Below are 17,938 nucleotides of genomic sequence, written 5' to 3' on the forward strand. Positions count from 1 at the left end.
TCAGAAACTCTTTTGTCCTCCTGCCACTCTATAGTGCACATATGGAAAAGCAGAGAACATAAGCATATCCATTAAAGACTTTTAGTTACCAAGGGCTCAATAAGAAATAATAATAAAAAATAAAAATAAAAAACCTTGTTTTGCATGTCCCAGATCCACTGAAGTGGCTGTTACGGGTTACGTAAAGACATAAAAATGCTCAGAAGTCAAGACTTCAGCTCAGGTAGATGGACTTAATAAAGACCGATGGGAGATGACCTCCGGACGACAGAGGGTGTGATGGCTGCGTTTCATTACGACTCACCCTCCCAATTTTTTAAAAAGCACACTCATAACAGTTTCCATGACATCATCAGCTGTCAGTAAGAGAAGCCAGTAGCTTAGATTGTGAAACTCAAACCAGGGCATGGAAAGAAAAAAAAAAAAGAAAGAAGAAAAAAAAAAAGGCAACCAGCTGGTCACGCAACAGGAAAGCTCACACACATACACTAAAGTATATTACCATGCAGTATGGATCTGAATCCAATGGATCAGTTCCATTTATCTAAATCCCTCAACATTAGGAGAGATTTAGCAAAGCTCGTCTCAGATCATCACAAACCAGGAACATCCACATGTGCATGTGTGCATGAATGATGCCAGACAGATATGTAGAAAAGATCTGGAGAGTAAGAGCACTGATTTTAGGTCCTCACGGAGCCAGGAAAAGCTTTTAAATATCCTCCATTATCTCACCAGTTATATTTTCTAATCTGCTACATTTATCTGTCACTCGGCTGCACATAAAGATCAGGAAGAGGAATTTTCCGATACAAAAGGTAAATAAAGGGGGGAAATTATTACTGGAAACGAATGTAGAGCAGTGACCAGAAGTGATGGACTATGGGGGAGAAACAGACCTACATCATGAGTCTTTATTGGTTTACCTGGACTTTACAAAGCCATGTACTACTCGCTTATTGATAGGAAGCGATGCAAAAGAGGATTTCTGAGTAAGCATGTGTGTTTCTTCGTGCTACTTCGTGTTACATACTTTGAAAGGTGACCTTAGGCATTAGAAAGGCACTGGATAAATATTTTAAGCAGTATCTTAAATCAAAGAAGAAAACATGTTCTCACTTCAGTAAAAAAATTCAACTGGAAAACGAAACTGTTGCCTCAAATGATGACCTCACGGGATAGTGCGAGAAAGTTATAAAAATGTATAAGGAAAAAGACATTTCTGTATCAACACCCAATCTTGGTGTAGAAGCTGGATAAATACACGATGTTTATCCATCCATCCATTTTCTGTAACGCTTATCCGAGTCGCAGAGGAGCCTGGGGACAAGTGGGGGGACATCCTGGATGGGATGCCAACCCATTGCATGGCACAATCACACACACACTCACACACCCATTCACACAATTTAGAGATGACAATCAGACTAAATTGCATGCATTTGGACAGGAGGAAACCAGAGGACCCTGAGGAAACCCCCCAAGCACAGGGAGAACATGCAAACTCCCCACACATATGGTGGAGGTGGGAATCAAAAAAACAACCCACCCCCCCCCACCCCCCAAAAAAAAACAAAAAAAAACAGGAGGTACAAGGCAAACATGCTAACCACTAACCCAGCAAGCCTCCAGCCTATGTTCATCTTTTTATTTCTTTTTTTTTTTTTTTTTTAATGAGCTCGTTTAAAATCCTCTCAAATTTACAAAACCTAACCGAGGAATATCTACTGTATAAATGAATCATGACTGTATAAATGAAACATTACTTATTATTAAAAGTTTTGTGCATTGAGAAATGTTAGAAATGACATTGTTTTACTGGAATCTAATCGCAAAAGAATAAAATCTTTATCATTTTAAGTACTCACTTGTAGAACACCACATACAGATAATAATACGGATTAAACTATATTATACACATTGAAAGCTCGAATCTGATTGGTCAGAAGGTGTTCTGTGTTTCTGTAAGGACATGTTAAATTAACTCCTTCATGGAAGGAGTCTCCAGTGTCAGCACATTGTAACAGTTGTACCCCAGATTAATCTCCAGATAAAAGAGTGAACGTTTTTCTGTTGTGCCACTTGTACACAAAAGCTGCCTTCTTATTAGCTTTAAGACGGGAGGGAAAGCTGCTATAACATGTTTTGTGGACATTAAAAGTAGCCGTTAAAAGGTACAACACGTCATTCTTTAATTCATAAAATTGCAGGAAGGAATAAAACACTTCAGGACGTATTATTATAGGAAAGTAATTCCATTTCGGGGTGGTAAGAGTAACTGCTTCACATCAGATCAGCCTGTTGATTATTTTCCCATAAGAGTACAACTTCCGGGTGTTTTATTCATTACACGAAACATAAAACAGTGTATACGGACAGTGTATACTGTAAACTCTGGAAAGCTACAGTAGTGACACATTAGTGTTGCTCCCATTTGTTTACAGTCTGAAAAAGGTTGTTTGTGTGTGTATGAGTGATCTCAAGTTCTGCTTGTTTATACAGCAGCTCAAATCAGATTTACTCTTTTATTTATTTGGGTTTTTTTTTTTATTTTGGCAAGTATGAGTTGAGATTCGAGACCACACATTTACCCAATCAGCAATGTACAATGTAGCTGTGAGCGTGCATTTTCTACAACGATCCGTTACACTCTATAAAGATCTTAGAAATGAGGCATGTGTGTGCGTGAACGGGATATACATCCCATATATTCTCTGCATCCTGGAAGTAGTAAGGTCAGTGAAGACCCTGCCACTATAAATAACCTCTTAATCAAGACCAAAGCCAAGGTTGAGTTCAGAAGAAGTGCATGCGAGTCAAAACAGCCGTCATTTCTAGAGCAGGTGGTCGTGAGGTAGAACTCTCAAGCCACAAGGAGTCTCTCGACAAGCCTTGGGTTCAAGGCCAAATCGTATTCGTGAACTTCTCCAGCAGTCAAAGCAAAGCTTGTTTTGACAGACACGCTTTTATTTCTGCTCGTTTTATTGGCATCCTCTGTCTGAGGTCAAAGTGGAAAATCCAAGGCCTTCCTTTCTTTAATACATGTAATTTCCTCAGCAGTTCAACAGGTTCACTAACCCCGAAAGTACAGCCGATGCTACGTGACTGCTAAAAAAAAAACCCTCCTCTCTAAAATCAGTTAGTATAAATTTAGCACTTGGTTGACGCTCAAGGTGTCCATTCATTCATTCGTTCATTCATTCGTTCGTCAGTAGTCACTCCTTCCTTGTCTGGGTCACAGAAGATCTGGATCCTTTCCCAGGAACAGTGTGTGTGAGTCATCCTTAATGGGACACCAGTCCATATCAAGGCACTACAGACATTCACACTTATGGGCAATTTATTGTAGTCAGTCTGCTGGCAAGTTTTTGAGAGGGCTGAGTAAACCGGAGAACCTGGAGGACACCCATACGGATGCAGGGAGAACATGCAAAACTCCACACAGACAGCAACCAGAGCTCAGGATTGATCCAGATGCCCTGGAGCTGTGAGGCTGCAATGTGACCTGCAATGCTAATTTGTTAGTGAGCTCAGACAAAAAACAAGCATTGTTGATGTACATTCAGCAGTTACTTGGTTAGCACATTTGCCTTGCACCTGGACGGCTGGGGGCTCGAAGCCTGCCTCTGCACTGTGTGCATGGAGTCCACGTGTTATCCCTGTGCATCAGGGGTTTAAGTCGGGTACTCCAGTTTCCTCCTCCGGTCCAAAGACATGCGTTGTAGGCTGATTGGCGTTTCCAAATTTTCCTTACTGTGTGAATGTGGGTGAGATTGTACCCTGCGATGGGTTTGCACCCCATCCAGTATGTCCCCCACCTTGTGCCCCGAGTTCCTTGGGATAGGCTCCAGGCTCCACATGACCCAGTATAGGATAAACGGTATGGAAAATGGATGGATGAATCCAGTGAGCGACAGTTCTGCAGGCCTTGTTGAGGAGAATGGCCAGACTGCTTCGAGTTGACAGGAAGTCTACAGTAAGTCAAGTAAGCACTCTTTACAACCGTGGTGAACAGAAAAGCATCTCAGAATGCACAGCTTGTCAAACCTTGATGTGGATGAGCTGCAACAGGAGACCACATCGAGTTCCACTCCTGTCAGCCAAGAACAAGAATCTGACACTACAGTAGGTACAGGATCACCAAAACTGGACAGATGATGAATATGAATCCTGGTCCATGCCTTACACCAGTAATCACCAACCCAGTTCCTGAAGATCTACCTTCTTGAAGACTATCTCCAACTATAATCGTGCCCACCTGACCATCTAATCATTGCCTTAGACCTTAAGTCTAAGTGTTCAGGAAGGAAGATCCACTGCCTTACACATTATACTATTAAAATCATGACTTTTAATATTTCAGCTCGCATTGAACAAATAAGCAAGACAAAAAAAGGTAAGGATATTAGACAGGATGTTGTTAATATAATGCTTCCAGGAAGACTGTTTCATATTTCCTTTAATTCTGCAGATGTCTGACCTTTAACTCCATAGCAACACCTGTATGAAAATAAGCATTGTGATTAAGTACAAACCTAATCTGGAGTTCCAGTAAGATGATGATGATTTGGTGACACATTGAGTTCACTCGGTTCCTGTAGAGCTTCTTAAATAGGCAGCGACACTGGGGATTTTGATGTGGGATGGCAACAAGGTACTTTTTCCACTGTGACCAGGCCAACACACACACACACACACACACACACACACACACACACACACACACACACACACACACACATTTACATCACTGTAACCAGGGCTATTTTCACCAAAATATTTAGTAAGACGATTTCATAATACCTTCATAAGCATTGCATAGAGCTTTCATAAGATTTATAAAAGAGTCTACACCAAAACGCAAAACAAAATTTTACTTATGTAGTATGTGACTTTGTTTTTATACAAAAGAATGAATAAAGAACAACCCTCAATTATTATTATGGGTCACATGATATATATATATATATATATATATATATATATATATATATATATATATATATATATATATATAATATTAATTAATATAATTACATAATTAGTGTAATAAATAATATATTTATTACACACACACAAAATATTATTATATTATACATACATATACACGTATATATACACGTGTGTATATTAATATAGAATATTATATATTATATAGTATATTATATATTAGAATATTGTATGTGTATATATATATATATATATATATATATATATATATATATATATATATATATATATATAAAAATATATATCCCCTTGGGAGAAATAAAGTACATGCATCAACATATATCTATGCCAAATACTGAAATATTTTCTAATAATTGATGATACTGTCACTGGTAATTAAGCCCAAGAAACATTTTTTTTATTATTTTAAAAGATTTATTAGCTAAATGATTTTCTAGACTTGCGACATAATTAAGCAATAACCACGTGTACAGTGTAACTAACCGAAACTGAGGCTGAATACGAGGTGCCAGGTGTATATCATGCATGTCTATATACTTCTGCATGTGTGTGGGTTTCAGGCACACATCCATCAGCTGTGCAAGTGCCTCTTATATAACATATTATATAATATATAAATATTTAATACACGAGTACTTAAAATTGAGACTATAAGCATATTAGGAAATGTTTTCTGCTTTCTTAGTGTAGCAGTTTCTCTGGTTTCCAACAATCTTTCAAACACCGGAGGCCTTATTACCAAACGTCTGAGTGGAATCAGCTGTGTGTTGGAGCAGCTGAATGGCAGGACAGGGCCTGGGAATTCCTCACCCCCCCCAAATATAGCAGTATTCTGACCCGTGTGTGCTGCAGAGACGAGGGTTTCAGCGAGCAACAAACCACCAGCGAAGCATCCAGACACACGTCTGGAAAGCTGCCGAGTGAAATCCCGACCCTGGTCCTGGAGTCCCCCCTCCTGTCCTGCACATTTTAGTGAAAACACTAAAAAGTACAGGACAGGAGGGTGCTCTGAATGATATATGTTATAGCCTTCACACTCGCCATATCTCAACCCAACAGAACACCAGAGTGATGTCTTAGACATCGGTCTCCACCGTTAGCATCAAAATAATCAATCTAGGGAATCCCTGCCGGGAATAAACAACAACAGAAACCCTCATAGAATTTGTAATGGTGTTAATGGGAGTTGTACTGGAAATTTGTTGTCTTCTATTGGTGGCATGTTATGTCAAGTGGATACCAATAAGCACCAGTAATCGTAATGCTTTTAATGGTTAGCTGATGGTTTGTAATGTTATTTGTAGTGTAAACCATTATAAGTTCTGTGACGGTTTCTATTCATTTCCCCAGCAGGGATATCTTTTGAAAGATTCAGATTAATGCAGAAGGGGGTTACTTGTCATTTGGTGCGACTCATTGTTGCACAGCACATTAAATTACACAAATAATCAGCAATTTAACCTTTATTGCTTCAAGAAATATTTTTAGCTCATATCAAATCATTTGTACCTATATGACACAATTTGGGATTGTATTTGCTTTGGAAATCTGATACTTACGTCCAAATGAACTTGGAAAGGTTACCTCAAGGCCGTTTAAAGCAATCTATTGTCTGAGGTGAAGAATCTATATTAAGAATGAGGTGTAAGGTACAGAAAACGACGTCTTATTTTAGTTCTCTACAATCCAATAGAACTTTAAACACGGTGTCGTGCATTACAGCCTTATTTAAGTATTATGTACGCCAAATACAATTTATGCAGGCCTGTTACATCTAGAACTCGTGTTTTACTTTGACATCTTTCACATCGATTATGAAATCAGAGAGAAATGGGTGCTTTTGGTTCTTTCGCTCTTCGGTTTGGTTTCGCACTGCACATGATTAAAAAATGAACCGAAAAAGAAAAGACAAAAAAAAGAAAAAAGTTGCCCGAGGGACGTGTAGCGCTGAAAACATACTCGTAAACTCGTTCACTGGTCAGAAAGAAGCAGACAGAAAAAGGTAAACAAATCTTTTGCAGGTGCACTTAGAAATCACAAAAATCACCCGAGCATGGAGAACACAGAGCTGGCGCTTAATAAGTGATTAGGTAATTATATAAATAACTAGTTTAAAACATCGTTTATTTCCTTTTTTGTTCAGTGGTCCAAATATCCAGAACACATGGCATTTCTGTAGCATTACAGCTCAGTCGAGCAGCTTACATCTACGGAGGTGGTGGTGGGGGGGAATAAGCTCCAACCCAAAATACACGGCATGTTTGATTCACTTCCTGCGAGTGAGTCAATTGAGAGTCGACTCACTTTCTCAGTGCAATCAAACCGCACTAGAGGTCACTTGGAAGCAAACCGAGACCACCTCGATCAGACGCCACGTTCCCACCTGGACATGTGAATCAGACCGACGGGGAAACGCACAACAGAGTTTGATTTAAACGGATGCTTGCTAACTGTTTACTTTTGTTCCGAGTGATCAAATAAAAAAGATTCATCGGAAAACGCAAAGCGTTTATGATTAACCCAAACACTAAAAGGATTCCTTAGACGTCCATCGAAATCCTGTAGCAAAGCATGCATCACACAAAGCAGAATGGGTTTTTGTCATTTTTCTGTTTAATGTACTGTAGATCTTTTTTTTTTTTTTCTATAAAGAGGCACAAATTAGGCTTCTGAGTCACGGTGAGACTTTCAGAGAAGTGTCAGCTACGTGTGTCCAAACTGTAATACAATATTCATACAGACACTCTCTCTCTCTCTCTCTCTCTCACGCACACACACACACACACACTCTCTCTCTCTCTCTCTCTCTCTCTCTCTCTCTCCCCCACACACTCACAAAAGCTACATTCGCACACACCTTAAAATTAAAAAGAAACAAAAATGTCAAGTTTTCAATGAGAGAGAAGAAAAAAAAACAAAAAAAAAACAGCAGTTACAATAAATACAGAAACTGCAAAACACCTCAAGACGGGTTAATACGCATGTTCTCATAATGTGGGGATATCGTAATAATAATAATAATAATAATAATAATAATAATAATGATCATCATCATGGCAATAACAGTAATAATTTCCAGTTGAATTGCAGTTGAACACAGAGCGAGAACTCTCTTGATTGGCTCAGAACAGAGGACTAGATGAAGCAACAGACCAAAAAAAGATACCAATTCCCCAGATAACCTTAATACAGATACACACATACAAGCAAACACACACACACACACACAAACACGCTTCATGAAGGGTCCTGCTGGATTTCTCAGTGAGCCAGATTAATTTAAGACAGCCCCCCCCCCCGTGCACGTCACATTTTTGCTCCGTCCCAGTTCCTGATTCAATTCATTGAGAATGCAGATCACACGGTGCAGGTGTGTTAGGAGCTGGGAGAGTGCAAAAATGTAGGAACGAGTGACCGGATTAGAATTAATAAGGATATTCCACCCCACCCCACCCCCCCAACCCAAGACAATAACACGATACTTACTTAAAACAATGCACGATTCCCCGCCGGATCAGTTCTGAGCGATTAACTATTGACCTTGCATATTCACGGCACGTTTAAAAACTGACCTGAGATCAGCTCTTAAAAGGCTGGACTTTTCCGAAGCACGAAGCAATTTTTGCGTCACAAAAAACCGTGATTTGAAACCCACAATATATTTATCGCACCTTTTAATAGTACACATTTATAGAACATATAAATCTCTCAATAATCGCGCCTCTTTATTCGTGTGTTCATGTTATAATGCTGTAAAGTAAACTGGCATCTTAAATGGTTTTGCATGGGAGAAAAATAATTAGATCGAGACTTTTTAACACCCTCCTTTAATTAACACGTGCTAATTAAACGAGCGCACACACGCACGCGCACACACACACACACAGAACCCCGTTCCCTGCCCATCATCTGTGTTCCTAGGAAATCTCCCGCCCCCTTAGATTCAGTCTCCGCCCCCTCCCTTAGCCTCTCTCTTATGAGCCCCCTGCACTGCTGCCTGAGCTGGGCGTGGCTTACAGGTGTCAGTCTTGCAATTGGGTGGTTGGATTTAGGTTTTTTTTTTTTTCTTCTTTTTTTTTTCTGTAGAATTAGTCCCGCTTTGCCCCGCCTTCACTGAGAAAAGAGGCACTCAGTCGCCCAGGATGACCTTGACGAAGCTGGCCACGTCCGTCTCTTTGGAGTCGTGGTAGGTGAAAAAGGGGTGTTGCTGCACAGAGAAAGTGAATAGAGAAAGAAAGAATTAGTAAATGATAATGGAAAAGTGGAGGAGATGCACATTTTTCTCTCATTTTTTTTTTTTTTTTGACCAGTGTACCATTCATCGCGGCGTCTGACGCTGATGAACTGACCTCGGTTAAATGACATGAGGTTGACATCTAGTGGTCATGGTAAGAAAGCGCAGGCAAAAAGAGAAGGTGCAGGTGTGAAAACTCACCATGAGTTCTGTGTAGTTTGGCCGTTCTTTGGAATTCTTCTTTAAGCTAAAGCAGACAAAAAGGAAGAAACAAAACTAAATTTAAAAATGCCGTCATTTCCTTGTGCGTGCAATGCAGTCTACAGCTATTCGTTAGAATAACACGGTCTAATTTCTTTTATGACAAAAGGCGAAGGTGACCGGACGTCAAAACATATTTACGCAAAACATTAACTGTTTGTGAATGACAACCTAAATACGAAGAACTAATCGGTATACTAAAGTGCTAGAAATCCTGTTAATGATGTTAAGAATGCAGGTCACTGGGTCACAAATATCAATAAATAAATCCATTTTTAAAAAGTGTTATTTACTTTAACAGTACTTAGTGTTTATTAAAGAAGGTATAAAACACTTGGGGATTGTTGTGCTGTTTTAGGTAAATAACCGAAGTTGATTATTTTCCCAATAACAGTATGGCGCGAAGTGTTCTATCTCTTTCCCATATTGGATAACCTACTCGAACACAGTGCCGAAACTGGAGACTCCTTCCATAAGCATTAAATAAAAGTCTCACCAGATCAAGAATCAGATGTTTTTATTACATAAATAAGACTAAAACCGGTTTATTGTTAGGTGTGTCTATTATGTGGCGCATTCCCCGTACAAGTCGTTTTTGTTAATGTTAATGTGTGTGCACATAAAACTCACCACTGTGTCGTGAAGTCCACGAACTCGGGGGAGAAGCGGTCAGCGGGGAGCTGAGGGGACGGCTCCTCCACCACCTGTTTCAGCTGCTGGAACGGCGTCCCCCAGGAGTCGTATGGGAAACGCAGGATAGCCAGCTCGATCTGAACACAACGCCACAACCGACTATCAACACCTACACAACAGCAGCAATGCTCATACACCACGTCATGCATTACAGGAAAATAATCCACGACTCGGGTGGTGCGATACGGCGGGTTGCAGTCGCCATCCTAAAGTTGATTATTTTCCTACAACAGCTTGTCCCGAAGAGATTTATTCCTCTTATACCACAGCAATTTGCCTACAATTATAAATTCGGTGAACGTCCCGTTATCGCTTAGGTTCTAGCAGCTACAAACAGTCGTTTCCCTCACCAGCCTCTCGTAAATCTTCAGTCTTAAAATCTTACAAAACGTTACAGCTTTACCTCGGACTGAAACTGGAGACTCCTTCCTTAAATGTTACATGGACATCTCCTTATACAAATTCTCACTGTATACAGCACGTTTAAAAATTTATATTATTATTACTACGCTTAGATTACATGAAGTGTCTGCCGTGCAAGTCACTGTGAATGACCTGTTACTATAGAAACTATAGACAGAAGGAAGAAAGAAAAAATGAAAAAAAGAAGAAAAAAAAAACAGTTGCATTTGGGTGAGTCTGTGCCCATGATAGCCTCGGATTCCTGTTCTTGACTGACAGGAGTGGAACCCGATGTGGTCTTCTGCAGCTGTAGCCCATCCACCTCACGCTTTGATGTGTTGTGCATTCTGAGATGCTTTTCTGCTCACCACGGTTGTAAAGAGTGAGTTGCTATTTCCTTCCTAGCAGCTCGAACCAATCTGACCTTTTCACCTCTGACCTCTCCTATAAATGAGGTGTTTCTACCCACAGAACTGTCGCTCGCTCAATGTTTTTTTTGTTTTTCACACCATCCTGAGTAAACTCTAGAGACTGTTGTGTCTAAAATTCCCAGGAGATCAGCAGTTTCTGAAATACTCAAACCAGCCCATGTGGCACCAACATCCATTCCACGATTAAAGTCACGGAGGTCAAACGTTTTCTTCATTCGGATATTTGATGTGAACATTAACCGAAGCTCTTGCCCTGTATCTGCAGGATTTTAATCATGCCAATAACTGTTGCTCACCCATTTAAAGATATTTTTGTGGATAAACCTGTGTTGTGTTTACAATTGTTTGATATCCATGAGGGCAGAACATTTTTGTGAATTTGTTTGAACAAAAGATTAAACAAAGAATTTTTCACAGCCTTTTTTGCTCATATTTACCAAGGGTGCCAATATCAGTGGAGGGCAAAAAAAAAAAAAAACAATTATAGAATATTTTCAATGAGAAACTCCACTAGAAAATCACCAGGAGTAGTTTTTCATTGCGCTGTACATATACGGTATGGAATCAAACCAGAGTTTAAAGAATTAGACAAGACGGGATCTGCTCAAACTGGTTTATCATCAGATTAGAACTCCTTCATTCATCTTACAACTACGAAGGAAAAAAAATGGAAAAAAAAAAAATAAAATAACTAGCAAACCACACTGTGCCTCAGGGCACATTTAATTTTTTAAGATTTTTTTTTTTTGTACTAAATGTAGTAGTAGTCAAGATAATAGTAGTGTTAATGTATAATCTTATACAGTGCCTGGCGAAAGTATTCACCCCCTTGACATTTTTCCCTATATTGCCGCCTTACAACTCGGAATTAAAAATGCATTCTTGGGGGGTTTTGTACCCCCAAATTTGAGTTACCAAATCACTTTGGATAATATATTTTTTTTTGTTAAACAAGAAATAAGACAAAAAAAAAAAAAAAAAAAAAAAAAAAACACACAAAAAGAAAGAAAACTTGAGCGTGCATCACTATTCAGCCCCCCCAAAGTCAACACTTTGTAGAGCCACCTTTTGCAGCAATTATAGCTGCAAGTCTGTTGTTGTACATCTGTACAAGCTTGGCACATTTAGCCGCTGGGATTTTTGCCCATTCTTCAAGGTGAAACTTCTCCAGCTCCTTCAAGTTGGACGAGTTCCGCTGGTGTACAGCAGTCTTTAAATCATACCACAGATTCTCGATTGGATTGAGGTCTGGGCTTTGACTAGGGCATTCCAAGACATTTAAATGCTTCCGCTTAAACCACTCAAGTGTTACTTTAGCAGTATGCTTAGGGTCATTGTCCTGCTGGAAGGTGAACCTCCGTCCCAGTCTCAAATCGCTGGAAGATTGAAACAGGTTTCCCCTCAAGAATTTCCCTGCATTTCCCTTCAATTCGAACCGGTTTCCGCCTATGAAAAACATCCCCACAGCATGATGCTTCCACCACCATGCTTCACTGTGAGGATGGTGTTCTTGGGTTGATGACAGGTGTTGGGTTTACGCCCGCCATAGCATTTTCCTTGATGGCCAAAAAGCTCAATTTTAATCTCATCTGACCAGAGCACTTTCTTCCATATGTTTGAGGAGTCTCCCACACGTCTTTTGGCGAACAGCAAAAAAAAGTGTTTGCTTATTTTTTTTCCTTTAAGCAATGGCTTTTTTCTGGCCACTCTTCCATAAAGCCCTGCTCGATGGAAGGTACGGCTTAAAGTGGTCCTATGGACACGTACTCCAATCTCCGCCATGGAGCTCTGCAGCTCCTTCAGGGTTATCTTTGTTGCTTCTCTGATTAATGCCCTCCTTGTCTGGTCAGTGAGTTTTGTTGGACGGCCCTCTCTTGACAGGTTTGTTGTGGTGCCATATTCTTTCCATTTTTTTAATAATGGACTTAATAATGCTCCGTGGGATGTTCAAAATTTCGGATATTTTTATTTTTTATAACCCTGATCCGGATCTGTACTTCTCCACAACTTTGTCCTTGGGCTTCATAGCAAAGGGGGTGAATACATATGCACGCACCCCTTTTCTGTTTTTAATTTTTATCTTTTTTTTTTTAAAAAGCAAGTAATTTTTTCCATTTCACTTCACCAACTTGGACTATTTTGTGTATGTCCATTACATTAAATGCAAATAAAAATCCATTTCAATTCCAGGTTGTAATGCAACAAAATGCCCAGGGGGTGAATACTTTTGCAAGGCATTGTACAGTATGTTACTAATATCAACACCATATGATGTTAAATATGTTCAAATATAAATAATTCTACCATATTTCCTATAAATTGAGTTCTTGTGTTTTGATATAGTTACATCTGTGCATAGAATTCATTCATTTTCTCATTTTGCTTTAAATTCAAAATTACTCTACTTCATGCAACATTGTCGGTAAAGTAAATTTTTATTTATGTATTTATTTAGACATTTAGACATGCTCCATGTTTACAACAAGCAGTGCTACAAGCAGGCTTCTGTGTTTTTTTTGTTTTGTTTTTTTTTTTTTTAAACGGAAGTTGTTTACCATATATGGTCATTTGGGAGCTGTGGACAAGCAGAACAATTTAGAACGTGTGCGATTCATCACCGTTCACTGTGTACACGCACCGGGGATAAATGCCAATTGCAAGCTCTTTAGAACGTGACCTACACACTTGATGAAAAATGATACCCCTGGATTTTAGGTGAACGTTTGATTTCTAGAACTGATTTAAACCAAATGACGGGGTTCATGAGTGCAACTGACAGGTATGAAGACTGAATGGTACAGTTAGTTAATAAATAAATAAATAAATAAATAAATAAATAAAATAAAAATATAGATGTTCCAACCCACCATGGTGATTCCTAAACTCCAGATATCAGACTTGACGTTGTATCCCTTCTGATTGGTCTCTGGGTTTATCCGCTCCGGCTGTCAGGCACAAGAACAGAGAAGCAGAGATAGAGAGATAGACAGAAAGACAGAGACAGATGCAGAGAGAGAGAGATAAAAGCAGAGAGCAAGAGAGAGAGAGAGAGAAATTAGAGGAAGTAGATGATGTCACTTCAGCATGAACAATCTCTTCCTCAGACTACAAAGAGCTTCCCTTTTCATTCACAAAGCTGTCAAGCTCTCCCTCACACACACACACACACACACACACACACACATCTCCTGTATGAAGCTTCTATTCAGTGTTACTTCATGTAGGCAGTCTTTACCGTCAACTCATTAAAGGAGCAGTTTGCCATTTTTAGAACTCTCTGGTGCCTGTCATGCAAACACTGAAAACATTCACAAGCTTTCCTCTTCCCCGAAACCAACCTCACCCTCTCGGTCACAATTACAACCGTCTTCTGAGTTGCCTTTTAGTGGGAAAAAAGAGCCAGAGTTGAACAGATCTGTTCTAGTTGAGGGTGGAGCGAATTTCTGGGCCAGAAATATGGAAACGGACACAAGCCGAAACTAAGTGGGGGCACTGAATGGAGATCTGGTCAAATAGCTAAAAAATATACAGTGCTGTGAAAAAGTACCTGATTTCTTCTGTTTGTGTGTATCTCTCATACGAAATAGTTTTAGATCTTCAAACGAAATACAACATAAAAAATTCAACCTGAGTAAACACAATACTGATTTTATTTTTTTAATGAAGCAATAAATAAATAAATAAATAAATAAATAAATGAGCCATGTGGAAAACCAGTTGCCCCCTTAAATTTAAAAATCTGGTTGTGCCACCTGTAGCAGCAATAACTACAACCAAATGGTTCTCATAACCAGAGATCAGTCTTTCACTTACTTCTAGGACTAGGATTTACTCCTATACTTTGGATCATTGTCTTGCTGCGTAATCCAGTTGTGCTTGAGTTTCAACTTATGGACTGAAGACCGGACATTCCCCTTTAGGATTGTCTGGTAGAGAGCAGGATTCATGTTTCCCTCAATTACTGCAAGTTTCCCAGACCCCGAAGCAGTAAAGCATCCCCACACCATCACACTTCCTCCACCATGCTTGACCGTAGGTATGATGTTCTTTTTGTGGAATTCGGTGTTTGGTTTATGCCAGATGTAACGGGACCCCTGTCTTCCCAACAGTTCCACTTTCAACTCATCAGTCCACAGAACATTCTCCCAAAAGGTTTGAGGATCATCAGGGTGTGTTTTGGAAAAATTCAGACGAGTCTTAATGTTCTTCTGGGTTAGCAGTGGTTTTCACCTCACCACACTTCCATGGAGGCCATTTTGGCCTAGTGTCTTTCTGATAGTGGAGTCATGAACAGTGACCTTTAGTGATGCAAGAGAGGCCTGTAGGTCCTTTGATGTTGTCCTTGGCTCTTTTGTGAATTGATGGATGAGTCGTTGCTGTGCTCTTGGAGGAATTTTGGAAGGTCAGCCACTTCTGGGAAGGTTCACTACTGTGCTGAGTTTTTCCATTTGGAGATAATGGCTCTCACTGTGGTTCTTTGGAGTCCCAGAGCCTTTGAAATAGCTTTGAAACCCTTCCCAGACTGATCACCTTCCTCATCATTTCTGGAATTCATTTCAATCGTGGCATAGTGTGTTACTCAGTAAGACCTTTTAACCAACTTCATGCTGTTGATAAAGTTCTATTTAAGTGTTGATGTGATTGAACAGGGTTTGCAGTAATCGGGCCTGGTTGCGTCTAGTCCAGCTGAACCCCATCATGAATGCAGTTTCATAGATTTGTGGAATTAGTAACTACAGCAGCAAATACATTTTCACACAGGCCCAGTTGGTATTGGGCAATTTTTTTCCTTCAATAAATAACATTATCGTTTAAAAACTGTATTTTGTGTTTTTACTCAGGTTGCCTTTGTTTTATCTTAGATTTTGTTTTCATTTCTGAAAAAAGTTTAGTATACACAAAAACAGAAGAAAATCAGGACGGGGCAAAAACTTTTTCACAGCACTGCACATAATCAGGAAGTTACAACAAAATACTTCGTATTTTAATTAGATACAATGTAGCATATAATCATATTTAGTTTTGATCAGGGTTTGTTTAAAAAAAAGTAGCAATATATTAGAGATGTTAGTAAAGAGAAAAAAAATATTTTTAAATTCTAAAATTTACAAAATAAAGTGGAAAAGAGGACAAAATCTAAATTATTGGTATGGAATATATATGTATACACTTAATTAATTAAAAAAAAAAAAACCCAGTTACGTCGGAAAAATATATAAATAAATATTAAAAAAAACACTGAAGCCATGATGACAACTGACATGCCAGATCATACATGGAACCACAGTACTCGAATCACCCTTCCAAACAACATGCCTGTAAGACTTTCCATAATTTGGCAACAGAAACTACCAAATCAGATCATATTATCCATCTCTAGTAGAACACTTCAACATCACAAACTTCCCCTATACAGGAAATTCCCCAATCTTACCGCCATGTAGGGTTTGCATCCAGCGTCCATGGTTTTGGCCACCGAGTCGACCAGGTAGCCGCTGATCCCAAAGTCACACATCTTCACCTGACCCTGCATGTTTATCAGCACGTTGGAAGGTTTCACGTCTAAAACACAGACACGCAAAAACAGTGAGGGGGAAACACACTGAGAAACTCAAAACCTGGATAAAAAGAGAAAACGGCATTCAGGCAGGAACGTGGCATTAAAATAAACCGTAAAATGAACAGAATTATTATACAAACATGACTGAACACTTCATTAATAGTCCTTCTTTAAACAAACACAATGTTCCCTTCTTTGGAGATGACGTGTCAGGTGCTGTGTGTCACAAGAACCACCTGGACTTAAAAAAAGATTCAATTAGGATTAAATAAATAAATAAATACATAAATCCCATTTTCATAACAAATGAAGCTTTAGTCAAGTTTCTACAAACTCCAAGCTGCCCCAAGACATGTCACAGAGCTCAACATGTTTCCAAGTTGCCATGGTGCTTCAAAATATTTTATTACAACTGACTTTAGAGAAGATTTGCACCTGCAAGTGGCCTACTTAAAAAAAAAAGTTAATTAGAAAAAAAACAAAACAAACATGGACACAAAACAACATGCATGCATTTCTTTGCGTTGAAATAGGAAGGGTGGAAGCATCAGGTCAAGAACAGCCACGATAAAACACCCAAGTTGCTTCAATGGACTGTCATCTTTGACCCTGATGCACAGTATGTATGTAATGACTCATGACAATATTTTTTTTAAAAGTGTCTGCGGTGTAAATGACACAAGATTGCTTACTCTTTTTAGAGTTACATAATACAGACCTAAATATTAAAATACTGCAATATGGCTTACAATATATAATTATATATTAGTAACTACGAGTTACTAGTACTAATATTAGTCAATTAAACCCACAATGTATCAGATCTAAAAACCAGCCTGTAATACTTTAACTATATAGTTTGTATTTGCATTGATACAGTCTGTGATAGTTTCCCTTTTTTCTCAGCTTCAAAATGCCTTGCTTTTCTCCCATAGACAGCTCTCTGGTCTGCATGTTGGTTTATCCTGATCATCAACAAATCGGCTCAAACCGAGAGTAGACGTTCAGAGCGATTCATTTTTTAAACAATCAATTTAACAGTACACACACCTGGGCAACAAGAAACACTCAGTCACATGTGCCAATATTTTTGATCACTTGAAACTAAAAATGGATGGGTTCAAACTAAATGTGCCATGTTCCAAGTTGTTGAACACATTTAGATGTGAATGAAAGCTGGAATTCTGATCTGTCGTCTCATTTATCTTCGATCTCAAGCCTAAATGTATAGTGAACGCGATAGAATTGAACTTAAGTTCCAATACTTTCGGAGGGGACTGTACTTAGATTTGGGAGCACCCTGAAGAGGAACAATGCAGACAAAGTCTGGGGTGGGTGTTCACTTTTCCTTTTCATAAATCTGTAGTACGTGTATACATGGGGTTT

General features: G+C 39.1%; 1 protein-coding gene across 2 annotated transcripts in view; it reads right to left on the reverse strand.

The window, feature by feature from the left end:
* Positions 1-7,562: 7,562 nt before the first annotated feature.
* map2k6 (mitogen-activated protein kinase kinase 6) overlaps positions 7,563-17,938 on the reverse strand; it is a 38,083-nt gene continuing 27,707 nt past the window's right edge. For both annotated transcript variants that reach the window (XM_017483940.3, XM_017483938.3), the window contains exons 8-12: positions 16,427-16,554; positions 13,860-13,937; positions 10,097-10,236; positions 9,407-9,452; positions 7,563-9,178 (exon numbers count right to left, since the gene is read on the reverse strand). In XM_017483940.3, the coding sequence (XP_017339429.1) occupies positions 9,101-9,178; positions 9,407-9,452; positions 10,097-10,236; positions 13,860-13,937; positions 16,427-16,554 (470 nt within the window). In that variant the 3' untranslated portion in view covers positions 7,563-9,100. The remainder of the gene's footprint in view (positions 9,179-9,406; positions 9,453-10,096; positions 10,237-13,859; positions 13,938-16,426; positions 16,555-17,938) is intronic.

Source organism: Ictalurus punctatus, chromosome 13 (genome assembly GCF_001660625.3).
Source record: "Ictalurus punctatus breed USDA103 chromosome 13, Coco_2.0, whole genome shotgun sequence".
Lineage (NCBI taxonomy): Eukaryota > Metazoa > Chordata > Actinopteri > Siluriformes > Ictaluridae > Ictalurus > Ictalurus punctatus.